The sequence below is a fragment of the Pogona vitticeps genome, chromosome 7 (genome assembly GCF_051106095.1).
Source record: "Pogona vitticeps strain Pit_001003342236 chromosome 7, PviZW2.1, whole genome shotgun sequence".
NCBI lineage: Eukaryota > Metazoa > Chordata > Lepidosauria > Squamata > Agamidae > Pogona > Pogona vitticeps.
This window is the reverse complement of record NC_135789.1, coordinates 16,030,867-16,057,711: the sequence shown is the minus strand read 5'-3', so window position 1 is coordinate 16,057,711 and position 26,845 is coordinate 16,030,867. Positions and strand designations below refer to the sequence as shown.

Genomic DNA, 26,845 nt, shown 5'->3' with positions numbered 1-26,845 from the left:
CAGTGGGATGATTTTGATGGTCTTAAGCAGGTTGCTGTGTTAAAATAGCAAAAGGCCTGTAGCTCTTTCACGCTGAATAAGGGAAACGTTCTGTGGATTTGAGGGATTCTGTGGCTTTGGGCCCTAACCAGTTGTCCTAATTTCTGAGGTGGCCCGGCGGTCTTGTATTCAGAAGCCAAAGGAAACAGGTCTCTATAGGATGTGCCTGTGGAACTCCCTGCCTCGTGAGTCAGGAAAGGCACCTGTTGGTTTAAGTGCCTTTTAATGATGTGTTCAAGGCAAGGAGGTAATGTCGGAAGTGTCCTTCTAAAGTCGACCGAGGAATTAGCTAATGACTTGCCTTAATTACAACAGCAGTGCGACAGATTAATGCACAGCCTAGTCTGGAGGGAGTCCCGGCTTTGTCAGAGAAGCAGGATTAAAGTCAAGAATGTACATGCATGCCTTTGATCCCTGCACAGGGGCTAGATTTTTGCCAGCATCCGACCCCTCAATATGGAGGCTTTCTTTAGCACCGAAGGTGTAAGTGGTTGAGGGGTTGGGCCGAGACCCAGAACTTTTGGATTTGAGTTTCTAGTGAGCTGTGAAATTCACTCTGTGCCCTGGGGCCAGTCTCTCTCCTCAGCTTGACAAGACCTCACGAGGGGTTTTATAACAGAATTGAGGGCAGAAAGTTTTACTCAGGTGTAGCAACAGAATACAGTGAGCGGCTGAGGCATCTGGCTGCAGAGCCAGAGTTCGAATCCCCCCCCCCCAAACTGGGCCTCGTTGACAGGGGCTGGACTTCATGATCCAGAGGTTCCCTTCCAACTCTGCTCGTCTAAGATGATGATAAGATCGTGATGATAAAAAGGTACCGCCTACGTGTGTGTGCGTGTGCGTGCGCGCGCGCAACCTAGGAGGTTGCACAGATAAAATGCCCAACAGTTGCTAAGCACCCATGGAAAATTTTATTTTAATTCTTTTCCCTATTTGTGTCCTGACTTTCCTCCCTCCAAGCCCTAAACCGCTGTCTTCTCCCAGATCTTTGATTCCTCTAGGCCAGTTTCGGCAACTCGGGCCTTGCCAGAGATGTTGAGCCGGCATCTTTTCCTAGTCATCCCTTGAAACCTTTGACCTTTCCCTGGTTAGAACCACATCCCAAGTTCTAACCGGGCATTCTAAAATTGGACAAGTTAAGGTGTGCATTGAAATAATAATAATAATCATAATAATAATTACCCTGGAATGTGAAATGAGATTGATTTCACCAACCTGCTTTTCTGGGAAGGCAAGTTAGGTTGATGAAGAGAGAGTTAACCCCCCACACACACACACGCACACACCTGGCCCTCCAGGTATAACTCAACATGCAGTTTTAGGCTGTTCCTCGCACTAGTATTTTTATTTATTTAATTCCCAGGGAATCGGGCACACCTCCATGCTTTTTCCCCCTTCCAGAATTTCTTCACTGGCTCTTTTTGTTTCTTTTCTTCCTTTGTTTAATTGCAATCAGTTTTCTCCTTGGTTGGCCTTCCTTTCTGTGACAAAACCCGCTTCCTTCCGGGCAGAAACATTTTGCCGGACGCTTTAAAACAAACTTCTATAACCAAAAAAAGAGAGTATGTTTTGAAAAGACGGCGTGCATAACATCCACAGCTGTGTGTATCGATTTGGAGTGTGGAGGGAGAGAGTAGCGAGCACCATCCAGTTTGGGAGCCAATCCCAAGGGGAGAGTTTTGCAACTTCTGGAAGGCGAAAAAATTTTACCTGGCGTAGGATTTCGGAGACGAAGCTGGGCTGCCGTCTGGGAAAGCAACGGGATGGGTTTCATTGCCGACTTCTACCCTTCTAAGGTGTCTTAACATCCTGACCTGATTGATCAGGGGTTGGAAATTGACATTATTCATCGTGATGGCAAACCCCGGTCAGTCAGGGGGCATGGCCAGTTGGAGGGAGGATATATAAGCCCTTTAAAAGTAATAAATGCCATCTCTTTAAGAGGAGAGGTCACCATTTTCAACCCTAAGCGTTCCCCAGGTTGTGTGAACTCTGCAGTTTTGCACTATGGCTGTCCAGTTACACGAGATGCGGATCGTTGCACCTTTGGGTTGCATTCAGGAGACCAAAAGAAAAAAAGCATGCGAGGCGGCATTCGAACCCTCTTTTCCGTCTTTGAGTGTGAGTTCACACACACACACACACACACACACACACACACACACACACACACACACACACACACACACACACACACACACACACACACACACACACACACACACACACACACACACACACACACACCATGCTGTTAAAGCAATCCTTCTGGCTGTAAAAGTGACAGAGGAAGTAACTCTGGTGCAGGGACCACTGTAATGGAACTCAGTTACACCCAAGTTATACCTCTTGGGTTTTCCTTTTGGTTTTCATTCTTGGTTTTCAGCGCTGAGGTTGCCCTGTGGCCCTCTAAGTTGCTCCTACGCCTGGAGAGAGATTTCAAACGGAAGAGGGGGGGGCAGAGACTTAAGGAGAGGCTTCCCACGGCCACTTCCAGGACTGATTCGAACTCAGGATTCTGGAATCCCTAGTACGATCCAGGAGCCCCGCTGTGTTTTTTGGAAACGGGCTTTGAATCTCCCTGAGAGACGTTGCGTCTGAAGGTTGCTCAGCCTTGTTCGGGAGACCCTTTTTCCTCTCCCTTGTGAAGTTTGCTTGATTCGCTGAAAGTTTTCTTCGTTTTGAGCCTCTGTATCCCTTGGCTTTCTCGTCCCTCGTGTCCATTTTCTTTCTTGCACCTCCTTCCTTCCTTGCTTCCTCCCTCTTCCTCCCCCGGCCACTTCCCTCCCCACTCCACAAAATGAAAGCCCCCCCCCAAACCAGTTCCAGCCGGCTGGTTGCCATGGCTTTCCCACCGAAGGGGTGGGGGCGGGCGGTGGGAAGGAATGGTTCGAAGGGTCATGTGACCCATGGTGAGGCATGCCTCTCCTGGTGGGTCACGTGGTCACGTGATGCCACCTCTCCAAGCTTACAGGAAGTTTAGCCGGTTAGGATGATGGCGATGGAGGCCCTTCCCCTTTTCTCCAGCTTGTGCATTTGTATAGCAGGTTAGAAACCTGGGGATCCTTTCTCCGTGAATGTAGGAGACGTGAGATCCAGGCCAGGAGGCCTGTGGGGTACTCTGCCTGGAGAAACAGGTGCCACCTATGCTAAAGCCTCTTTGATTCCAAAGTTAAGGAAAGATGCTAGTCCTCAAGTTTTTTTAAATCAGTCTAGGGCTGTTCAGGCAGTTCTCGAGAGCAAGGCCTGATAGTCTGAACCCAGCAGGAGAAGACCCTGGTTTTCTAGGGTTTTAAGCAGGGGGTCTTTCCCTGCCTTGGAGTTCCCGGCAATTGGGAAGCGCAGGTTGTGCCACCGAGTTACAGCCCAAGAGAGATACTAGTCCTCAAGCCTTTTTGAGCAGAGGCAGAAACAGAAGCTGAGTCAGACCTTTGGTTCCTTACCTGCACATCAGACAACAGCAGCTCTTCAAGGTTTCAGGAAGGAGGTGTTTGCAGGTCTCCCGGCCATATCTGGAGACGCCTGGGATTGATCCTGACCTCTTGAGCATGAAAGGGGCTTTCCCCCCCCTCTCCCTTTCAGACTCTCCCCCCGCCCCCGCAGCTAATCTGAAATGTACCACTTGCTTCCAAATGCCATCCATGGCTGTAAAATCTTCCCCTCTCCACATATTTGAAGCCCAGGTGGTTTTCAAGCAACACAAGACTTCTGCACCTTCCTTCAGAAAAACAGGCTGTGAAACCTAATTTGGCCTGCTCGGGTCAAAGGGAGAATGCAGGGTTTCCCAAGGTTGATTTCATCTTGGTGGGGTTTTTTGCTTATTTGTTTGTTTGTTTTTTAAAGTTCAGGATTGGTCCCTGTTTGCAAGGTGGGGAAGGAGAAGCCTCTCTCTGCAGGATCTGAGCCAAGCCTTCTCCCGCCCTCCCCCCCACACACACACACCCTTGGTCTGGGCCTGGCGTAGTATTTAAGAAAATGTGGTGCAAGACCGTGGAGAGAAATCCCCTTTTGCTCCCCCTTCTCGTTTTTTTGGATTTTGCTTTCCAACTTTTCTGAAAGTTTAAATAGAAATACGTTTGTCTTAGAGTGCCCTCTACAGCACTCTCCTAGTATGACTGCCTTTGCGCCGGCCTTCCTGAAGACACACGAATGTTTGTTGAGCCTTTGGTATGAAACTCGCTTCTCTTTCCTTAGGGCCTCATTCGTACTCCTCCTGTCATGGCTGCTCTGCCAGGTGAAGGACCTGCATGCAGAAGCCTCCCCTTTCCCTTTGTGCCGTGTGATAGAGAGGTCCTGTATTCAGCTGCAGTCCCCCCCCCCCTTCAGAAACTCAAGCGTTCCTTGGACTGCAACTCCCAGACATCCTGGCCACAGCGCAGGCGGTGGGGAGGGCTCCTGTCCGAGAACCCTTGAATTTCCAAGATGGGGAACCCCGGCGACAGCATCCACTGCAACAAGATGCCTTTCCTAGGGGCAGAGATGGCTTTAGAGATGGGTGCTTGGAGGCGACAGGCTGCTAAGCCTCCGGGAATCTCATTCCCTCTCCCTCCCTCTCGAGATTTTCCGTGGACGTTCTCTGCAAACCTACGGAACTGCATTGTGGAACCAAATGTTCCTGAACCCCAGGTGCTGGATATAAATATTGTACAGTTGGGCCCCCATATCTGTGGGCAGTCAGTCCCAAGGCCTCTCCCTGACCCACCCCACCCTGTAGATGCTGAAAAAACGTGGACGAGGGACTCTGGCTTTGTCTAATGGCCAATGCTGGTAACGACATTGTAGACATACATTTCTCTAGCAAATGGCATAGATTAGGACCCCCTTTATCCGCTGGATCGGTATCCACGGATCCACAGTTTTTCTTCTAATATTTTCAGAATTGTGGATAAGCGAATCAGCAAATACAGATCCCGTGGATAAGGCAGCTCTCCTGTGTCTGTGAGCTCTGTTTAGATCCCAGCTTTCCTCCAGAGAGCTGAAGCTAGCGTACACCGTGGCCTTCCCCTCCCCTTTATCCTCACAACAGGCCTGTGGTGTAGGTCAAGCTGAGGGAGAACGACAGGTTGAGATTCATGGCTTATTGGGGAATCAAACCGAGGACTTACTCTAGCCCAGTAACCCCGCTGGCTGGCTGTCCCTGGCTTGTCAGTGCTGGCAGGTTCTTAAGGCCTTATTTTCATCACCTTATTTTTCTCCCTGGTCATTTTGTCTTTCTCTTTTCCTTCCCCTCCCCCACTCCCTCCCCTTCTGTTTTTGGGGACAATTTCTCCAGCGATCCGAAGCGGGAGAGAAGAGTCCCCTCACCCGATGTCATTGTGCTCTCCGACAACGAGCCGTCGAGCCCGAGAATGAACGGGTTGACCAAAATTGCGTTAAAGGAGACCAGCGCGGAGGTGCTGATGGTGAGTCCGTCGGCGTGTGGAAGCTGACGGCGGAGGGGTGGACTGCTTTTTGGTTTCGCCCCAGGGGCCATCCTGGCTTTATCCGGGCAGAAGCTCCTCCGTCTTTCTTGCCCAAGGGCCCCTTTTTTTCTGCCAGATTCAAATTCCTATTCCCCTTCTCTTCCCTTGGCATCGCCTGGGCCGGCACAGAAAAGCAGTCCGGAAGAGCGGGAGCGTCTGATCAAACAGCTGAAGGAAGAGCTACGGTTAGAGGAGGCGAAACTCGTGCTTCTGAAGAAGCTCCGGCAGAGTCAGATCCAGAAGGAGACGACGGCTCAAAAGGTAACGCCTTTGCCGATCCTGTTCTGCCCGTCTTGCCTTCCATGATGGCTTTTGAGGGAGCCGTGTGTGATTTTTCCCAAAGCCGCTTGCCACCTGCTGTTTGTAGCCCTCAAAGGCTTTCAGAACGACTTGCGTAAGATCTTTAAAACATCATGACATTTTTAAAGTGTTTTATTTATATACCACCCCCATGTGTTTAAAGCACTCTCTGGTCGGTTCACAATTGAGTTATGGTGGCTACATTTCGCCCCCTCCACTCCCTTCAGTAAGCGGGGGACTCAATTTACTGGCCTTGGAAGGCTGAACGAACCTCGAAACAGCTACCTGGGATAGAACTTGGATTCTGAGCGGAGTTTTGGCTGCATTTTAACCAGGCTCCTCAAATTACCCAAAAAGCTAGTGCAAGGATATGAACAGCATCGTTTCCCAAAATGCTGGAAGGGCTAATAGCCATGAAAGCCGAATGAAGCCTCCTAGTTCAGTAGCAGTCTACCACTCAGTTGCAAAGGATCTGTCGGGAGCTGTGGCCTGCCCATGGTCTTGTTTCAACCTTCCCAGAGGCGTTTGATTCCTGGCTACTTAATGGTGGACTGCTTGAATCATGACCCACAAATTTGAAGCTCTGAATAAAGAGAGGGGGTATAGAAAGGATCTTTGGTCCAACTTCGTAGCAGACCCCTCCCCCCAACCCTGTGTAATCCTTTCCCAAGAGGCTTGTTCTAAAAAATATATACATCTTCCTAGCTTTCCAGCACTCGGAAGTGTTTGTGGTCCCATGAATGCATTAGGAGTACAGTGGTGCCTCGCTAGACAGTTACCCCGCATGACAGTTTTTTCGCTAGACATTGGCTTTTTGCTATCGCTATAGCGATTCGCAAAACAGTGATTCCTATGGGGGAATTTCGCTGGACAATATTTGGTCCCTGCTTTGCAAACCGATTTTCGCTAGACAACGATTTTGACAGCTCCCTCCACGCTCGCAAACAGGTGTTTTCGGGACCCAAGCTTCGCAAGACAGCAATTTAAACAGCTGATCGGCGGTTCGCAAAGCGGCTTTCTTATGGCCGATCTTAGCTAGGCAACAACGATTCTTCCCCATTGGAATGCATTAAACAGGTTTCAGTGCATTCCAATGGGGAAATGCTTTTCGCTAAACAATGATTTCGCTAAACAGCGATTTCAGTGGAATGGATTATCATCGTCTAGCGAGGCACCACTGTAAATTGTTAATACTACAACTTCTTGCCTCAGGAAGTTGTGAGCGCTCCAACACTGGAAGCCTTCAAGAGAAAATTGGGGGGGGGCTCAGTCCGATCTGCTTGGATTTGGACCCCTGCCTTGAGCAGAAGGTTGGACTTGATGGCCTCCGAGGCCCCCTTCCGACTCCATCGTTCTCTGAATAAGGGGATCTAACTCATTGAGCTTGAAATGTTATGAAACGTACTATGTCCATGAGTGAAATCATTACCTCTTGAAAAACATGGCCGGAAAAAAGCCGATGGTCAAACGATCCAAATGGTCATCGCTGCTCTCTAAGGCTTCTCTGTGCTTTTCCTCTGATCCCTTCCCATCCTCTTCCACCTTGGTTTCCCGGCAGCCCATCGGCTCTTCCGGAAACGCCGTGGCCACCCCTCCGCCCTTGGTGCGTGGGACGCAGAGCATCTCTTCTAGCAAATCGGTCCTCCTTCAGGTCGGTGTGGGGCAGGGTGAAACCCTTCCTTTCTTTTGACGGGCATTCCGGTGGTGTCCTAACTTCTGCAGAGCTCAGACGTCAGATGAGTGGGTGGCCACTTTGGCCCGGACAAGTGGCCAGCCCTCCCTGGTTGCCGTTAATGGTCGACCGAGGAGCGTTAGCAAACATACGCTCGGTTTGGAAATGCTATAGAATTGGTGCCGTAACCCTGCAAGTGCTCCATTTGGTTCTTGGGGCGGGGGGTTCCACCAGCAGCAGCCAGGCCCTTCCCTGTTACCTACAAGCCCCACGCGCCTCCTGTTGTTGCCTGGGGGTGATGGAGTTTGTAGTCCAGCGCATAAAAATTGCTGTGTTGGAGACGCCTTCCTGACCTGGTCCCTTCCCAGGTACACCCTGGCTCCATGGTGATGGCTGTTAAGAGTAATGGGGTTTGTAGTCTTGACTCGCTGCTGAGGAAAGCTGGCTTTTTTTAAAGCACGTGACATCATAAACCAAACGCGCTCCCCCTTGTCTTTTTTTTTTCCTCCTCCCCTTCTCTCTGCTCTGTGCCCTGCCAATAGAATTCCTCACGTATTCCCGGCACCGTTATTCCTCCCCCCTTGATCCGTGGTGGGCAGCAATCCTCTTCGAAGCTGGGCTCTCAGCAGAGCACGCAAATCGTTATGCCTCCCCTCGTCAGAGGAGCCCAGGTAAGCATCTGGGCTTTGCTTCTCTCCCTCACCCTCCTGACCCCGACATTGCCAGGAAAGTCACAAGAAGGCTGTGTGTGTGTGTGTGTTTACCTTTAAAAGTTGGAAGACCGCCTTTAAAAGACTGTCAGCAGCCATAGACCACCTCTTCAGAGCCTTGTTCTGATCCAGAAATTTCTTGCAAAAATATTAATGCTTCTAAGTGTGTGTGTGTGTTTTTTTGCTGAGCATCCTTGTTTTCGGGGGGGGGGAATATTAATGTTGTTGCTTCCTCCTATTTCTTTTTGGTCACTTTTGCATTGCATCCTTGTTTTCCTTCCCCCCACCCCGCTTTTTGTCTCCTCATCACCCCCTTCATCTTCTCCTCTGCCCACCTCCTCTCATGGATCCCTCCATTATCAGCCCCTTTCTGTGTCTCCCCAGCAAATCCATAACGTCCGCCAGCACTCCGGCTCGGGGCCCCCGCCGCTGCTCCTGGCCCCGCGGGCCTCGGTCCCCAGCGTCCAGATCCAGGGTCAGAGGATCATCCAGCAGGGCCTGATCCGTGTTGCCAACGTCCCCAACACAAGCCTGCTGGTGAACATTCCCCAGGTGAGCCTGAGGAGTGAAGCTGACTACGCGGCTCGGAACGGCGTGGGGAGCCACGTCGGGTCACTTAAACAAGGCCAGATCCAGCCCTAGATCGACTGATCCTCACACATTGTAGAATCGCTGCCCGTTAAAATAATTGTTCTGGGAGGAGGCAAGCCCTGTGACGAAGGCTCCCTTTCTCCCACCCCCACTCCAGGCCTCCCCGACTTCGCTCAAAGGCACATCAGTGACGTCGGCCCAGGTGAACCCGGCCGCCACCATGGCTTCGAGCGCGGCTTCCCTCGTCAACTCCAATGACTCCCCCGCCAGCCGGCAAGCAGCCGCCAAGCTGGCCCTGCGGAAGCAGTTGGAGAAGACGCTGCTGGAGATCCCCCCGCCCAAGCCGCCGGCCCCCGAGATGAACTTCCTGCCCAGTGCAGCAAATAACGAGTTCATCTACCTGGTGGGGTTGGAGGAGGTGGTGCAGAACTTGTTAGAAGCTCAAGGTAAGGAGAGAAGCCGTGGATGCGTCCTTAACTCAGGCCCGGAGGTTGGGAGTTTGAATCCCACCACGGGGCCTCCTTGACAGGAGCTGGACTGGATGATCTATAAGGTCCCTTCCAGAGCTGTCATTCTAAGACTATTATTATTATTAAGGGGCTGTCTGGATAGCTCTGGAAGAAGCTAAAACCTAAGATAATGGAAACAGTTTAGAATCCAGTGACAGAATATGCAAAAATCACCCACTGTGCAGGCCACAATCCTCAGCCCCCGAAGTCTCTCATAAGTAGGGGGAGGATTTCTATAATGTGTTTCCCCCCCCCCTTGCAACCTATATTTGAGCTTATGAATGGGGTTGACCCTGTTTATGAGTCATCTGGTGAGAACGGCAAGATGACTCATAAATGTGCTCGAACCTGCTTATGAGTTCAAGTTAGGTTGGAGAGAAAACGTGACATGTCATAGAAAATTTCTCCAACCTGCATTTGAATCCATAAGCAAGACATGAGTATGTCTTGATTGGGTTGTGTAGCGGGGGAGGGGGTGAGTGCTGGTTCATCCAGATATGGGTGAGGAGGTGGAACAGAGATCCTTATTTCCTCCAAGGTTGTCCAGACTTTGGAACTCCCTCCCACTGGAGGCCAGGCTGGCCCCTTTGTTGCCGTCCTTCCACCAGCAGGCAAAGGCTTTTTCCTCTTCAGGGAAGGCTTTTCCTTCACAACATGTTTAAAATGAGACGGTTTCGGTTCTTGCGCTTTTAAATCTGCCTTAAAGAATATTTTAAGTAAATGAATGGGTTCGAACTCACTCCCCACCCCATCGTTCTCCTTTCCCTCCTCTCCCCCCCCCTTTTCCAGGCAAAGTCTTGGCACCCCCCTCCTCGCAGGAGCCCTACACCTGCGTCCAGTGCAAGACGGACTTCACCTGTCGCTGGCGGGAGGAGAAAAGCGGCTCCATCATGTGCGAGACCTGTATGTGCTCCAACCAGAAGAAGGCCTTGAAGGCCGAGCACACCAGCCGCCTCAAGGCTGCCTTCGTCAAAGCCCTCCAGCAGGAGCAGGAGATCGAACAGAGGATATTACAGCAGGCGGCCTCGCCGGTCCAGACCAAGCCGGAACCGATGGCTGCTCAGCAGCACCACTCGCTCAAGCAGGTGCCAGGCGGGGCGGGGAAAGACAGGAAAGGGGCCCGAGGGACGGACGGCTTCACAGGTTGCAGGCGATCTGTGTTATCAAGCAGGATCCCGCTCGGAGGAACTGTATTTCCCGAGCCAGAGGGGGAGACTGCGGAGTGATCAATCACCATTCTGACGGGCAGCGACCCTTTCCAGGGTTTCCCAGGGAGAGAATCCTCGGAAGTGGTTTCTCCTTCCCTTCTTCTGGGGCTCTGCTGCTGGCCCTCAGGCTGGCTCTTCTCCCAGGAAGCCCCATGCGGGGGGGGGGGGGATTCGAACTCCCAGCCTGGCTCCGCGGCCAGAGACCAAGGTGCCAGTTCTTAAGACTGACTCCCCCACGGGTTCCAATCCAGACGCTGGCAGCACAGAACGACAAGGGCCTAAAAAAATTCAGCCGCGCTCAGCAGGAGCGGAGTTTTGGGGCTCACTTTTTTTCCCACCCTCAGGGAGCAAGCTTTCTGTTCTCTTGGGGGGGTGTCTCTGGGCTGCCGCCTCGGGTCCCCCTTCCCCCGGTTTTCAGCAGGCGAGCATAAATAAAACACCGGGGATTGGCAGAGCAGGGGTGGGAAAGCCATTTGGGGAGCAAAATTTAAAAATGGCAGAGGCTTCCCTGTTCGATGGTTGTAGGTTTTTCGGGATGTTCCTTGAACATTGCCTTTAAGGCTTACGGATCGTCATCTCCTTTACTCTCTCTCTCTCTCTCTCTCTCCCTCCCTCCCTCCCTTTTACCCCCCTGTGGTTTCCCAGACTTCTAGCCCGCTCTCCCGAAGCGCCGGCACCCCCCGCGGCGTCTTGCATGCGTTTAGCCCGTCGCCCAAGCTGCAGAACGCCTCCGGCGTGGCCGTCCTTGGCGGCAGGCAAGGTAAGCGTGCTCAGAGACCCGTCGGCAAAGGAGGGGCGTCCGCTTGGAGGAAGACTCTCGTCAACGCAGGTAGATGACTCGCTCTCGAAATTCCCTTCTGTCTTTGTGTCGCAGCTGGTGGGCGCTCTCTTGTTCCGGCCAGCCTTCTTTCTGCAAGCAAAAAGAGAGTGGGGGAAAACTCTCTCTCTCTCTCTCTGTCTGGGTGAAGGGCTTTTCCTTTTGATTCCTCTTTCTCTCTCTCTCCCTCTCTCTTTTTCTGCAAAGCGATTATAGGTAGCCTTCACTCACCATTTCGGAGGGCTTCATGGTATATCCCTTGACCTTTGGATCGGACCCAAGGTGTTCTAAACAAATTTGTCCAGAATCTTTCGGTGGCTGTCAAGGCTCAATTTCCCTTGGTTTTAAATATATTTTTAAACAACTGCGGTTGATTTAATGAATGGTGTTGGACAGGAAAAATGGTACGGTGGGCAGTCATTGTGTACGCAACTTTCCCCCTACAAAATAGTTTTTTAAAAAAACAACCCTTCGCAGTGTGTCCCACCACACAGTCGTTAGCTTTGCTGGTTGCACAGCCAACGGCAAAAGAAGACACACGTGGAAGAGGAGAGAACGGTGAATGGTTTTGCTCAGTAAAATTCAATTTTAATTGTTGTGGTTTTTTTAAAGCAATTTTTTAAAAAGTAAAGATCCGCTGTACCTTGACTGGGCCACCGTGACGAGTCAAGGACAATTTGGTAGGGGTTTTGAAGAGCAACAGAAAAATTCAGTCATTGTAATATTAAAATCCAGTTGATCAAAACGGGGGGGGGGGGGGAATCTGCCCTGCCAGCCATGGCATAGGGAGGAGATTTGATGTGAGCTGGGAAAGGAGGCTTAGGGGTGGGAGGGGGGCTCCTTCTCTCTCCCCCCCCCCTTGTTTCCCCATTCACTGCGTTCACCCACTCCTTTAAATCCACACAGCACTATCTCCACAATCCACACCACTGTGCGCTGGTGTCATGCGCCATGCCAACTTGGGGCTTCCCAGCAGCTGCCACTTCCATCGTCCTTGGCTAGAGGGGCTGATGGGAGTCCAGGTGGAAAAGCCTTTGGGAAGAAGACTAGTTTTAGATGCATGGGAGGGGGGCCTGCAGCAAAGCAGGTTGTGTGTGTGAGAGAGAGAGTGAGTGAGTGAGTGAACAGCCCAGCACACTGCTATCTGGCTCTCATTCCGCACTGCTTCCATCCTGTCTCAACCTCCCCCTTGAGTTTGTGATGATAATTAAAGAAATGTCCTTAGTTGCATCTCCGGTACTGTGCCCATGACCAGGTCGGCTTTTCCTCTCTCTCTCCAGGCGGCGCCCTGAACTTTGTGAACCCTAGCCTCGCCGTGCACAAGACGGCCTCTTCAGCCGTGGATCGCCAGCGCGAGTACCTCCTGGATATGATCCCTCCACGATCGATCCCTCAGTCTGCCACGTGGAAATAATGCAAGACCCATCGTCCTCAGGCGGGCGTTGCTCCTCCCTTGGGAAAGGGGGACGGGCATCCCAGTGCTCCGTGGCCCTCGATTCTGCCAACCTTTTTTCCTCTCGCAACCCTCGGAGAGACTGCACCACACACACCCCGCGCGTGAGGTGCAGAAACTCTCTTCCCAAGCCTCGCGGGATCGACCCACGAGATATTTCTAGGACGGCTAGCTTTCGCCCGAACCCGTTGAGAAGCCCGAAACGGCCTGAAACACTCGGAAGGACGGTGACGGACATGAGGCTACCAGAACTCGTGCGACTGACTTTTTCCTCTCTCTTTTTTTGGTGGTCCCCCCCTTCCGATGGTGAAGGCTATCTCGAAGAAGAGAAACCTGATCATTTTAATATTATTTCTTTTGCATATTTTTGTCTCTTTAGTTTTGCAGAGCGGGGGGGGGGGGCGTTATGTTTTACAATCGGCACTAGGACAGAACCGCACGGGTCTCGTGCGCTCAGATATTTTTTGATTTGCTGCCCCCTCTTCCTGCCTTACGTAAATTCCCCCCTACCGCCCTCCAGTTGTAGGTTAATTATGTTTTTTTTCTACCCCTCTTTTGGGTGATTGTACAATGGTCGTTAGCCAACCGGAACAATGTATCTTCAGCTCACCGAGAGCAGAAACCAAGTTCTGCAAGCATCAAGCGGATGCTCCCTTGCTTTTTCTCTCTCACTCTGTTGTCCTCTCTCGGCCCCCAGCCACCTCCCCTCCGTATTTCCCAAAGAGGCACTCTTTTAATGGGATTTGATGTTTTGGTTTCTGGGTCCCCCCTTTATATCCCATAATAACTTATATTATGAACAGACAGACTCCATCGCGGGAAGTGAGAGGGAGCTGCTGAACACTGGGCTTAGCTTTTTTTTTCCTTTTTAAATAAACTGGATTGTTATTTCAAAATGGATATTTCACCCTGGACACTCGTAGGCTCTAAAACCTGCAGAAATGATGGGACACTCGATATGAAAACCTCCTCAGCCGGATTTCCTTATCATCGGGATAAGCACGGACAAGCCTTTAAGGATTTTTTTTCCTCCCCTTTCTAGGAGCCCATAAAGATGGTTTTGAAAAAAAGTTTCAGGGGCACAGAGTGAAAATAAATATATATAAATATATATATATATATTTAAAATCAGGTTGTAAGGATGTGGGGGGGAAGTCAATGGTTTTTACTGGGAGGGCTGTGTAAGCGCAAGTGTGCAATTCAGAGATCAATGGAGAAAAAGAGAGCAGAGGTTTGGAAACAGTTCTTAAAAACAAGACGAGAGAGAGAGAGAATAAAACATCACGAGCTGAAGACCATTTCTGCTAGTTTGGGAATATTCGGCAGGGGATTTAAAAAACAGGCTACCAACTTTTGAATCACTGTTCAGGCTGGTAAGCAGAACTCAAAAACATGCTTGCCTTCCTCTGAATTCCCCACCCTTCGGTTGCTCTTCCCCCTTTTTCTGTTCAAAACACATCTCTTTTGCCCCCTTGACTCTTATTTACTCCTTTAAAAAAAAAAAATCTTCTAGCAGCACCTTGGCGCTTTTCCCCTTCTCTTTTTACGACAGCGAACGAAACTGCTCAGGCCAGAAGAGTCTGCCTTCCCCATCGTTTAAAAAAAATTCTGTGTGTTCTAGAGGTGGAAGTGCAGGCTTTTCTGTTTTTTTATTTTATTTTATTTTACTATTCCTAGCAACATGTTGGTACTAGATCTAGTGCTGATATGAAGGGGGGTTCGCCAGATGAAAAAAGATCTATATAAATATATATCTATATATCTATATATATATATATAAAGCAGAGTGGGCGGGGGGGTGAATACTGTGCAGTTGAACCTTTTTTTGTTTGTTTCTGGGCAAAATGGGGGGGTCTGGTATTTTGTTAGCTGCAACTTAGATAATTTAAAAAACAGCCATTGCTCTACAGGGGGGAAGGGCCTCTCTTCAGATATGACTGTTGCATTGTAATAAAAAAAAATCTAACTTTTCCCCCCTACCTCTTTTGTAAGCGCTCAGCCATATAAAAAAAATACAGCGGGTATTTTCCTGTCTACAGGAGGATCCCCTTCTCTGCAGGATTAGTATCCGCTGATTCACTCATCTGAAAACACTAAAAAAATACATATATTAAAAGAAAATATATTTTTTTAACAATGAAGTGACCAGAACTGACCACTAGAAAGAGCCAGAGAGTTCACCGTAAAAAAATTTTTTCCACTATGTCATGACCAGAACAGGCCATGAGAGGGAGCCAGAGACCATGGTTTGACTATTAAAATAGGGTTCTCTAGTACAGTATCTGTGTTTTTCAGCATCCGCGGGGAGGCTTGGAAGTTGTGGATATGGGAATCTTATTGTAGATTCAATCCTCTTGAACACCCACCCTGTTCAGATGAAAGAGCAGGGTCAGAAAGAAAGGACAGACAAGAACCAGCCATGCTCTCGGGGTTTACACAAGTGTGTGTTTGTGTGTGTGAATCATTGGGCTGGGAAACAATGCTGGTCTACCCCGGGGCAGTGGTTCTGCTTCCCCATCTGTCCTACCTCACAGAGCAGGTGTAAGGACGAGGATGCCTCAACCACCTTAGGGGAAAGAATGGGGTAGGGATCTACCCCAGGAATTATAAGGAATAAAATATAGGTTGAAACTTCCAGAGTCTTCAAGCCAGAGCAGGAAATAGCTAGACCCTTCTGAATTCCCATGATCCTGGGAGTTGGAATCCTTCTACATCTGAAGGACGGCAAAGTTTCTGGGTTTTTAAAACTTCGGAGACTGTTTTGCCCCTTCTGGAATCCGCTCATGGTTCTCTTCAGTCGGGCAACAGAACTGGTGAAGATGGACCTGAATTTTATTTTTTAAAACCACCGGCCGTTCATTCTCTCTGGTTCTTTGGTTACCCTGCCCTCAGACTGCTGCCCATCAGGGCCGAGTGCAGAGTTCCAGTTTCCACGTTTGTGTGTCTCTCTGTTGGTGGGTTCCCCTGAAAAATGTGCATTGGGGGGGGATTTAACCAGCAGTGGCAGAGCCATTCAAAAGAGGAGAGAGGGAGATTGGCATGTTTTGCCATTTTTTTAAAACAAGAAAAGCTCTGTGGGTTGACTTGAATCCAGCCACTTTTGGGGTCCAGAAAATACCTCTCTGCCTTTGAGCATGTGTTGGCTCTGCTAATTGCATGTCATGCATTAATATGCCATTTCCTTTCTGCTGATACCAGAAATGGGGGTGGGGGAGTGAATGTAGGATGATGGGCCCTATTCCTAGTTAACAGCAGTGTTCGGGAAAGTTGGGTGTAGCAGGGAAAGAGGAGGCCTTGATGTGAGTTGGATTCACCCACTAAAGGAGCCACAGCCCTTGAGTTTGCAAGGCTCATGGTAACACCTTGCAGAAGTCACTCAGTCCTTGGGGTGTGGGTGTGACTTAATGACACAACACGCACGTGTGTGAGTCCGTTTGTGCGTTCATGCAGTTTTCAGAGTATCAATATTCTTTTTTCCCCCCAAGCCAAACAGAAACTGGAGAAATCAGGTGCAAACTGAAAGCCTCTGTTGGTTCTGACGAGGATTCCCCATGATCTGGTGCCCTTCGAAAGGATGAAGACAACAATGCCCCTCTCCAGTCTCCCCTGTGGCCCTAGGGATGATGGAGGGTCGAGTACAAAACTTTGTAAGGCTGTTCTGGCCCATCTGGTTTAGATTTTTTTTAAAAAAATCGTCTTTGGAGGTCAATGGCGCTCTGCACGTGCTCAGACTCACTGGTGCCTGAAAAGGAGGGGGGAGTTTAAAAGTTAATATATGAATGCTCTTTGTGGGCGTATATACGGTAACGATGCCGGCCGGCAGCCTCCAAGAAGAAGGGACAGAAAGTAGAGTGCAGGTATAAAGGAGTGAATGCGGTATCCTCCAGAGACCGGGGAACGCCTCTTCACGTGACCTCAGGGAGGGTCGCGGAATGGCTCCGGCGTGACGTCATGCCCCCCACGGCGCTTCTTTCGTGACGTCACGGCGGGGACGCCAAGCGACGGCTGCCCGCTTGCAAGATGGCGGCGGCTGGAGCAGCCGGGGCGGCCCGGAAGGTGAAGCAGGACATGCCGCCGCCGGGAGGCTACGGGCCCTTCGACTACAAGCGGCATCTGGCCCGCAAGCGCTTTTCGGGTGAGGAGGGGGGGCGGGAAGGGGAGACACCCCCCCAGCCCGGACGCCTGGGTTCCCCCTAATCTAGTAAGGGGGGGCCTCCCTAGACTCGGACGCCTGGGTCCCTTAAGGGGGATTTCTCTGGAACTCAGGTGGTGGTGGGGATTTCAAGGCCCGGACGCCTGGGTCCCTCAGAGGAGCTGGACAGAGACCCTGCCCCCGAGATCTGGAGGCTGGTTCTCCCAAGGTTTTTGTTTTGGGGCGGGGGGGGGGTCACTCAGCCCTCCCGAGACCCGGACGCCTGGGTTCCTGGGAGAAGCAGGCGGACCTGCGCTCCCTGTTCCTCCATGAGGACTAGAAACTGGTGGTGGTTGTCTTAACGACCCTTTCGCCTCTGAGCGATGCAGAACTTTTGAACTGCTTTAATGGCTAATTTTATATCGCCCAGAGTAGATGTATCTAGATCGGCAGTGTAAAAGCCAAATAAATAAATAAATCCCCCTTTCTTTTTCTCCTCCCTCTCTTCCTCCTCTGGCAGGCTACAGCCTATTTGCAATGGGCATTGCGGTATTTGCCTATGGCTGCTACCGCTTCAAAACGTGGAACCGTGAGAGGAAGTAAGTATCCCAGGAGACCACCTGAAAAATAGGGTCGCTTCCCCCCCCACACCCTTGGCTGTATCTCTGAGTCGTTAAGAGTAACCGGGGGACCCTGCTAGATGGGGAAGAGGTCCCGGTGTGACCGGTGACAAGAATCGACCATACCTGCAAATAGGGCATTAAAAAGGATTGTGGGGTGGAAATCAGGACACCAATCCCTGCTTTGCTGGGGAGAATCTCAAGCTACTCATGATTTCTCCCCCTGACCTGCTCCACAAGGGTGTCGTCAGGATGAAATGGGGAGAGAAGGTTCCTTCGCTAGTTTAAGTATAAAGATATAAATAAAAAGAGCGGGGTCGGCTGCATCGTCACCTCGACCAGTCTCAAAAGATGAGTCAAAACTCTGGCAAAGTTAATAAGGATCCTTTCCCATTTTGGTTTTCGGTGTGGCAATTTCCTGATTTCCTCGATTTGGGGCTTGGCGGATCAGAAGATGCAAAAAGTTTCTGATCCATCAGGTTAAAACCTTTCCGTTTTCCGGGCTCTTTCCCCCTTCCTCATCTCCACCCCAAATCTTTTAGGCGCTTACACATTGAGGATTTAGAGGCCCGGATCGGGATCCTTCCACTTCTGATCGCCGAGGAAGATCGAAGGTACGTTGGCAACGTTTCCTCTGTCCCGGTCCTTAAAAAAAGATCCCCCCACCAAAGGATCTCCTGTGACACGGAGCTCAGAATACAGTGTTGCCCCGCTTGATGCTTACCTCGTTAGATGAGGAAATTGCTTAACAATGTTTGTATGGGTTTTTTTCGTTTAACGACGATCAGTTCCCTGCTTTGGGAACCGATTTTTCCCTTAACGACGATCAAAACAGCTGATCGTCAGGTTTTCAAAATGGCGCCCGCTATGCAAAATGGCTCCCCGCTGTGTTTTAGGACAGATTCCTCACTATACAGGCACCGGAAAATGGCCGCCCTATGGAGGATCTTTGCTGGACGCTGAGGTATTTCACCCATTGGAATGCATTGAACCAGTTTTCAATGTATTTCAATGGGTTTTTTACTTTCGCTTGACAACAATTTTGTTCTACAGTGATTTTGCTGGAACGGATTATCCTTGTCAAGCGAGGTACCACTGTATGTTGATATCACCCCTGCTCCCATTGAGGGTCAGCTCTTTGGGAGTCCAGAATTGCTCCGGTTTCGCCTCTTAATGTTTCTTAATCTGGATTCTCTCCCTCCTTTTCTCTTCCTAGGCTACTCCGCATCCTGCGGGAAAACTTTGAAGAGGAGGCCAAGATTATGAAAGACGTCCCAGGATGGCAGGTGGGAGCCCATAAACTGGAAGTTCACGAGTCACGGCCCAAACCTAGGCCCCATTTAGTAGCCGCCATTTGGGATCTGCTACTTGTTTGCCCCTTTCATGGCCTCAGGAGTGGAGGGACCTGTTCGGAAATGGGCATTTGCCTGTGTCGAGCAGAGCTCTTTCCAGACATTTCAGGCAGGACTGTGCCAGCCTGGTGCCGCAGCAGCGCCCTCCGTGGGCGGTGGCCAGCCATCATCTCTGCATATCTCAGTCAAGCTGCCCCATGGTTCCTTGGTGCATCTGGGTGTTTGCATTCCCCCCCAAACCCTAACCCTGACCCCTTTTCTCCCTCCTTCTCTTGCACAGGTGGGCGAGTCTCGTTTCCACACCACGCGTTGGGTGCCCCCACTTCCTGATGAGCTCTACTACCTGTACCCACAGAGTGTGATGGACCAGGCCACTTTAGGTTACCAGAATTACCTATGAAAGGGGACAGAGTTGGCAGGCAGCGGGTGAGCCTGGCTGGGCAGGGCCGCTGTAGGCTCGACACCCCCCTTCTCCCAAAAATGGATCTATTTCTCAATAAACGACTTATGGAGGAAATAGGGGTGTTGCTGTATGCATACATGTGGGGTCTCCTCTGTCTTCCATCTCAGCCAGAGCAGGGACTCGGAAATACGGGATCCATAGAATATTTGCCATGCCTTGTCCTTGTCCTTTGGAAGCAACAAAATAAATGTTTGCACACAACAGCTACGAACACAGGAGTGCCTTGAAGGCAGGTTTTATTTGCTCCGAGCTTAACGAACCTTCAGCCGAAAGGCCAGTGTTGCCAGAAGCTGCATCAGCTACTGGAGAATGTCTACTCCGTCGCTTGACTTGTGGAACTTCCAAGGAAAACGTTTTTTCCTTTTAGAAAAAGAGGTGCCTGGCGCTTCCTGCGCGCCATCCGCTGGGCCGCTTTGCTGAGGCCGGATCCGCGGAAGTTCGAGGGACGGACTCAGTTTCTCCCTAGAAAAGGCCGGGAGGGGTGAACAGGAATACCGCCGCGTCCCTTTTTGCTTTCACATCCTCGTTTCGATGCAACATCCGGAAACTTTGCTCTGCTTTCTGGTTTTGCTAACTGCAAATTTCACAACACTAAAATCCCAGAGGGGTTTTCTCCTCCGAAAGTTTTGGGTGGGCTTTTTGTGTGTACTGCATCCTGGAGAGCCTGCCTCCCCCCCACTGGATGTATGCAAGTGCCCCACAGCTTATTTGGGGGTGCAGAGGCCCGAATACAACTCTGTTCATCGGAAAGTGTTGCTTTTTATCACGAGAAGGCCATTTTGATATGAAATACAGTAAGACCCACCCATCTGCTGATTCACTTACCTGCTGCCTGTGGATGCTGCGATATCCACAGAGGATTGGTTTGAAGCCCCCCCAGTGCCAAAAAAGCTTAAGTATTGAATGCTATACAGTACGAGGCATGTTCTGGCTTCCTCTAGTGGCCAGTTCCGGTAAATATGCCCTAGAAATGGTTATTTCTGTGGGTTTTTATTTGGTGTTTTTCGGCAGGGCATAAGTGAATCAGTGAATAGTAATCCACAAATTGCAGAGTCCTACTATACTAAAATTTAAAAACCCAGATATATGCATATGTATTTCCAGGGTGTATTTACCGGAACTGGCCACTAAAGGGAGACGGAGAAAATGGATAGCATTCCATACGTCTGCTTTTTCCGTATTTGCTTGGGAGGCGGGAGCTTTGAGCCATTTCCTCGTGGATATTGTTTGGGGTCTCTGGAAGTGAAATTTAAGGCTTGGGTTGAGTGTAGAACCCTTTTCAGGAGTTCAATCATGGGGTTACCGAGTCTCAGCATTCCCTGCATTCACCCTCAAAAGACGGGAGTGACAGACCAGAAAACATCCAAAGGGCTGGGAGTTTTCCACTCTGGGAACAAGAACGTCATGACAGCAGGAGGATTTTTAAAAACCCTCCTGACACATCTCTCGTACCTTCTCCCTCGGCCCTCTGGGTGTTCCGAGGACTACATCTCCCATCTTCTGAGGCTGAAAGCAGATCGGAAAAGTGGAGAAGTTATTTGGGAAGTGGCTCTTGACATCTCAGACTCCCACATGGCCCTGGGAGATTTTAATTCCCCCCCCTTGCCCCCCAAAATAGAATTCTCCCAAGTTTTTTCCCAGTCAAACTTGGATTTCTGCCCTTCTAAGCCATCTGGTCCTCACAAAGACCCTGTGCAGACTACAGCCCAAGAGTTTTGTGGCTTGCTGGGGACTCGAACCCAGGCCTCGCCAAACTGCTTTAAGCCATCCCAGCTGCCTTTATTTATTTTTTTTACAGCACTGCTGGTCGTACTGGTGTGGCTCCGGAACCCGCTATTCCGTGGCGTAAAATGGGCTCCAATCGAGTTTGGAAAAGTTGACCTCTCTTTTCCTCAGGTCTGAAAACTTTCAGAAATGTCCCCAGACTAGCTGGCAAAACAGAAAAAGGGTGACCTCAACCAACTTACCCGAGATCTCTTGCGTTTGGGTGGTTTGTTGAGAGTTCCTCATGCAAAGCGCTCAGGATTTTTACGATCACAAGATGGTGTTTGCTGGTCGTGGTTTCCTCTAGCTTCCGCAGCAGGAGCCGAGTGGGAAGATGGAAATCCGGGGAAGGAGCAGCCGGCTGCAATGAAGAACACAAGGACACACACACACACACACACCAGCTTGACTGCTGGGGCTCAACTTTGATGGCTATGCCGCCCGGGAAGCATGAATTAGCTTTTCGCAATTCATCACTAGGGAGAATTTTGTTTTAACTGGCATCTTCTCCATGGCCCTGATCCAAGACAATAGGTCTCGGATGGAAGGAGGGACGCTCATTCAGACAGCTGTAAAAACATCCAGCTGGGAAGTTGGTCCAAATTGGGGGGGGGGGGGAATCTGTCCAGGAATGGGTTTTGGGGGCTCTTGATTTCTGATTTCTTAAAGTCATTTTTGCCTCCCACCACAGAAAGCGCATGATGTTATTCTTTCTGGGGAGCCCTAGCTAAGATCTCGGGGAGCAACGAAAACTGAACGGGCCTCCCGTTCAAAACAAAACAGAAGCTTTCGTCCCTTTGAGCTGTTTTTGGAAAATTCAGATCCGAGAGGGTTTCTGAAACAAGGGACAGAACAGAGAGGAAATGTCTTGCTCCCGAACCCAAACCCAGCAGCCTCTTCCCTACCCCCAATTCCAAGGGACAACTTCCTGCAAAACCCTCACCCCACCAACCGCACCATCCCCATTGTGTGAATTTATCCTTACTCGTCCGGCAGAACTCTCTGCTTCCGCCTGCAGTGGGAGTTTTGGGAGAATCCTGGGGAGGAAAACCGGAGAGCTGAGCCGGGGCTGAAGCGTCACCACCGCCGGCGAGCAGTTCCTCGGAAGCCATGGCTGGGGTTCTTCCGAGGTCTTGATGCTTTTTGGGTCAAGGCTGGGTGTTTCGAGGGAGTCCGTCCTTGAAGGCCAAGAAGGGTCCTTAACAAGGACTTCAGCCTTGGGACGGATGGAAGTCCTCCTTAGAGTGTGGGGACTTCTTCCACCATGGAGATCTTCTCCTCGACCCCTAGGACCTTCATGTTTCCCACCAATGGGGTGTTTACCATCCGTGATGCCTCCATTTCCCCCATCAATGTGGTCTTCTCCTGCTCCGTCTGTGATATCTTCTCTTCTTCCACCAAGGAAGCCTCTTACGCCCTGATCCTCGAGATCTTCTCCACTGGACCTCTCACGGTTGGATGAGGAACGCCCACCTCCCTGGGGGACCCTCTCTGACATTTCCCCCTGCCGTGAACCTAAGGGCTCTGCCACCTTCTCCAGAAGGGGCCGCAGGTCAACCCAGATGGTTTTGACGGCCCGTTTCTCTGGAGAAGCTAAATTTTGGGGTGCGGGGAGCAGTGGATCAAGTAAGCGGGATCTTAGTGGAAGTAACTCTCTTCTGTCTTCTGGGAACATCTCCTGCTGAGGACGGAGGGGTGGTGTGGCCTCAATCCTTTTGCCCTCACTCCTGAGATGGACCTTTGGAGATGCCCCCGAGATTCGGTCATACTTTGGCGTTCCTTGGGCCGCCACTGGAATAAAAGAGAAGATTGGAGCAATGGGCAAATCTCTTGACCCATGTAATTGTTCCTTTGAGGAAAACGTGCCATCCTACAACATGAGTTGTGGATTTCCTGCACTGCCAAGGGGTTGGGTTAGAATGACCTTTGGGGTGCCCGTCGTTCTTAAAAGAGATCTCAAAAAAAAAAATTATATTTTTTCTGATCCAAACTTTTGCTTTTTGCACGTCCGAATCTCTGCGAAGCCACTGTGATGCTTCGGATTTGGACTCGGTCACTTGTGGAGGAGGACCTGAGTTCACATTCTTGTTTGAACTCACATGGTGACCTTTGGTCGTTTTCTCTCTCTCTTTCTCTTTCAAATTATCCTACCTTACAGGGTGGTTGTAAAGCTAAAACAGGAAAGTGGAGAGGAAATTTGGGGTAAAAATCAGACAGGTTAACTCAAGGAAGTATCCAGTACAAATCTAGCATTTGTTTCCGTAAGACAATGTGTGATAAGGAGTGGAAGCCATACCTTTCCCTCGAGCCTCGCTCTGGGGCCTCCGGGACACCACGTCGGCCCAAACGATGCGGGATGACCCGGATGGATCCTGGCAGCCAGAACCCAGCAGCATAGTGGTGTCGGCTTTTGGGAGCAGCTGACCTCTTGCAAAGGCTTCTTTGAGGGTTTTGCAGCTCACCTCTAGCACAGCTGTGTCGCAGAGCTTATAACCACTGGCCCGTCTCTCTCCACGTGGTGGTCATCCAGGCACATTTGGTGGAAGGAGGGGGGAAAACAAGATAGGCAGATATGATCCGAGACACCGCCACCTGTGGGATCCACTGGATTTTGCTTCCTGATCCAGGTACCTTGTATTTGGGAAACCTGTTTCTGGAGAGATTACTGCAGACCTTCCTTGGGTGGCGTTCAGAAACAACCAAGTAACTAAGCAATAAAATCTCCGGTCAGACAGCCCAGTCGTCAACGACAAGGAGGAAGCGAGGCTTTTAATTACAACCTGGCCAACCACCCTGCGAGGATGGGTGGACGGAGAGGCCAGCCTGGCGGCTGTTTGCTTTTCGGCAGAATCTGGCGAGCGTGCCAAGGCGTAGGAGAAACATGGATCGCTTCCTGCAGAATTTCAGTTTGAACTTTCTTTGTGCTTCCCCATAATGGGTCATAGGCACAAATAAAATAAATACGGAATAAGCAATGTATGGTCATTAAACCAAGGTCCTAAACATGAGATCAAAACGGGTACAGCACAAAAGATGATAGGAAAGGAGGGGTAGGATTATTTGCAAAACCGAGGCTTACCCACAATGGTGCTGTGACAAGCAGGCAAGTTCATTCCTCATATAAAACCCAGGGCCTGCCAACAAACAGTGCATCTTTTTGACTATTAAAAGTAGCGTATGAAAGAAAAGAGTGCAGAAAACTGTTTCTATAAAGCATGCAAACTCTTATGTCTAGTTGCATTTTTAAATTGTCATTTAATTTTATATGGTGGAAAGTGCTTTGAGAGGAAAGGCAGGGGAGAGATAGAGGAGATGAGACAAAAGGAGGAAGGACAGACGGAAAGGATAGATAGATAGATAGATAGATAGATAGATAGATAGATAGATAGATAGATAGATAGATAGATAGATAGATAGATAGATAGATAGATAGATAGATAGATAGATAGATAGATGCAATAGTAATGAACAATACTAATAATTCAGGAATAGCATAGAATGCCATAACAATAAACCATAGTCTATAAAACTATTATTTTATTAGTTATGGTATATATGATCCACAGGTTTCCTTCCAGCGCTGCAGTTCTAAGATGATGATTCTAGTATGTAGCAATAATGCAACAGGATATAATATAGCAATAGAAAGTAACAGTAGCACATAAACTTATATTCTTATTAATAGTATATAGCACTAGTGTGCCATAATACAGAAAGAGTATGTAAATACTCTTTTACTCTAACATTTTAAATACAATGATTATTTAATTCTTTTAAAAATATTTTAAGAAACGACTGTTTATTTATTGTTTAAGACTAATTAATTACTCTGTCATAAATTCACTGTCAGATACTGCCTCTTTTTTTTAGTGCTCTAAGCCCTCACAGGCTTTGTTTTTTATCGAGGAAGGCGAGACACAAGAACATTTTAAATAAATTAAATGATGGTGAGGAGGAGGGGGTTGTTTTAAGACCCTTGGAGCTGTTGTGAGTCTGTGCAAACAGATCAAGCAAAATCTAAAGAACCAACAACAGAAACCAAAAAGGGGACAAACGGGTGGCAGATTCAAGAGATACACTTTTTAATGTGAAATTCTGTATTTCAGTTTGTTTGCATGTCTGAAGACGTGGGCCTGATCCACTAAAGCTCACATTAAAATATAGTAGTTGAAGGTGCACGTATTCGTCGCTGGCTATAAACCCAAACAGTAACCCTAACGGGGGCAAAAATAATCACGCAATGTAGCCCTTCAGGTAAATCAGGAAAGGATGGTAGGTTTTGCTCTTGGTGAGGATGATTGCAGGCCCTCATTTTCTTGGGAAGTTATCCTCTTTGGGGCTTTTTTGCAAAATATGGAACGCTTCACGAATTTGCGTGTCATCCTTGCGCAGGGGCCATGCTAATCTTCTCTGTATCGTTCCAATTTTAGTATATGTGCTGCCGAAGCGAGCACAAGTTTTGCTACAGCCCAAAAACTATATAAAGGTCTCAATCTGGACGTATTCAAGTATATGGTGACCAAAGGAAAAGTTGGCCGTTTCTTAGAATTTATCCTTCTGTTCTTTCTTTCCTCTTCTTTTGTTCTTTTCATATGAATTTTCCCTTCTCTGGAGCGAGATTGTTGGGAAATTGGAGCAGAAATATCACAAATGCAGCAAAAGCCTTAACATTGCGTTTCCCCGGGGTATGATGGGAAAAACGGAGGCGAAGAGGCTGGGGATCTGCATTTTGCGAGGGGCTTCGGGTCAAAGAGGTCAGGAGCGATTCTTGAACTCATCCACTTCCAGTTCCCATGGGCAGCTCCTCTCTGAATGTTAAATTAGGTGTGCAAAGATGATTTTAAGCAGTATTTAAGGCTTGGTTTTGGGTTTTAATTTTTTTTAGCGTTGCCCTGGTTTTGAGACCCTACTGCTGTCTGTGAAAGAGGTCTGTTGTTCTTTTCATTAGCCATCATTGTTTTATTGGGATTATCCTAATTATCCAGGGGCTTTGCATAGAATAAAAAGTCTGCAGAAAGCAACCAGTTTCCAGGAAAAGGGATAAAACAGGAGCAATAATCTCCTGCTTTCCAAAAGACTCTGCCAGTCCCTTAATTTGGGGCCTGGGGGGAGGTTTGTTTCTCTTTGCTGCTGATTGATTGATTGATTGGATCCTGCAAGGGAGAAAAGCCGCGATTTAAATTAAAGTTCGGAATGGGTGAAGAAAGAAACCCTCAACACGACAGGCAGAAATCCAACAGGTGGGGAGGACGCATCTCTGGAAGTGGGAGGGGGGCAGCTAGAGCATAGGGGGCAGGGAAAAAAACAAGACTGCTGGGTGGATTTCCACCCACCCTCATTAGCACCCGTACATTATTGGATTTTAATTAAGGTGGAAAAATGCTTTGGGAAACCCGTCTCACTTTTTTTCCAATTTCAAGGGACTGCCCAAAGGGGATGCAGTGAAGCTAGAGATGAGTCCAACGCTTCCGGTAACCCATCGACGTAGAGGGGAACTTATTTTGTATAGCAAATATTAATATTTATTAATATTCTTAATATTTATTTCTTGATTCAGTTCTCCTCGGGTCCTTATTCTGCGTTTCCCAATCGATCAATTAGGGTTGAGGAGGGGGGCAGCCCCCTTTTTGGCAAGTTCAAAGGGGATGGGGTGAAGCTGGCGGGGAACTCGACACTTCCGGTTACAGGTCGAGAGAGAGAGAGAGAGGCAGAGCTCCTTTGTTTAATAGCCAATATGAATACTTATTCACTAT

The 26,845-nt window shown here is 49.3% G+C and overlaps 3 protein-coding genes and 1 non-coding gene across 19 annotated transcripts in view; 2 read left to right on the top strand and 2 right to left on the bottom strand.

The window, feature by feature from the left end:
• The window catches only part of GATAD2A (GATA zinc finger domain containing 2A), a 53,256-nt gene extending 39,719 nt beyond the window's left edge, over window positions 1–13,537 (top strand). For 14 of the 16 annotated variants that reach the window (XM_072978088.2, XM_078378837.1, XM_072978089.2 and 11 more), the window contains 9 exons: window positions 5,312–5,441; window positions 5,631–5,762; window positions 7,360–7,452; window positions 8,016–8,144; window positions 8,547–8,735; window positions 8,932–9,220; window positions 10,073–10,368; window positions 11,137–11,320; window positions 12,589–13,537. In XM_072978088.2, coding sequence (XP_072834189.2) covers window positions 5,312–5,441; window positions 5,631–5,762; window positions 7,360–7,452; window positions 8,016–8,144; window positions 8,547–8,735; window positions 8,932–9,220; window positions 10,073–10,368; window positions 11,137–11,320; window positions 12,589–12,722 — 1,576 coding nt within the window. In that variant the 3' untranslated portion in view covers window positions 12,723–13,537. The remainder of the gene's footprint in view (window positions 1–5,311; window positions 5,442–5,630; window positions 5,763–7,359; window positions 7,453–8,015; window positions 8,145–8,546; window positions 8,736–8,931; window positions 9,221–10,072; window positions 10,369–11,136; window positions 11,321–12,588) is intronic. The other 2 variants (XM_072978085.2, XM_072978084.2) reach the window with 2 other exon arrangements.
• Window positions 13,538–16,731: 3,194 nt separating this feature from the next.
• Window positions 16,732–19,382, top strand: NDUFA13 (NADH:ubiquinone oxidoreductase subunit A13). The gene is made up of 5 exons (XM_020814290.3): window positions 16,732–16,896; window positions 17,414–17,492; window positions 18,056–18,127; window positions 18,730–18,799; window positions 19,146–19,382. The coding sequence occupies exons 1-5, from the start codon at window positions 16,782–16,784 to the stop codon at window positions 19,263–19,265; spliced, it is 456 nt and encodes a 151-aa protein (XP_020669949.3). The 5' UTR covers window positions 16,732–16,781; the 3' UTR covers window positions 19,266–19,382.
• Window positions 19,383–19,533: 151 nt separating this feature from the next.
• LOC110090603 (uncharacterized) lies at window positions 19,534–23,602 on the bottom strand. The gene is made up of 4 exons (XM_020814289.3): window positions 23,389–23,602; window positions 22,078–22,883; window positions 21,296–21,453; window positions 19,534–19,790 (listed from the first exon to the last, which is right to left on the bottom strand). The coding sequence occupies exons 1-4, from the start codon at window positions 23,486–23,488 to the stop codon at window positions 19,628–19,630; spliced, it is 1,227 nt and encodes a 408-aa protein (XP_020669948.3). The 5' UTR covers window positions 23,489–23,602; the 3' UTR covers window positions 19,534–19,627.
• A 1,837-nt stretch (window positions 23,603–25,439) lies between these two features.
• LOC140701810 (U6 spliceosomal RNA) lies at window positions 25,440–25,546 on the bottom strand. The gene has a single exon (XR_012080790.1). It is a non-coding gene; the product is annotated as a U6 spliceosomal RNA (small nuclear RNA).
• Window positions 25,547–26,845: the final 1,299 nt, after the last annotated feature.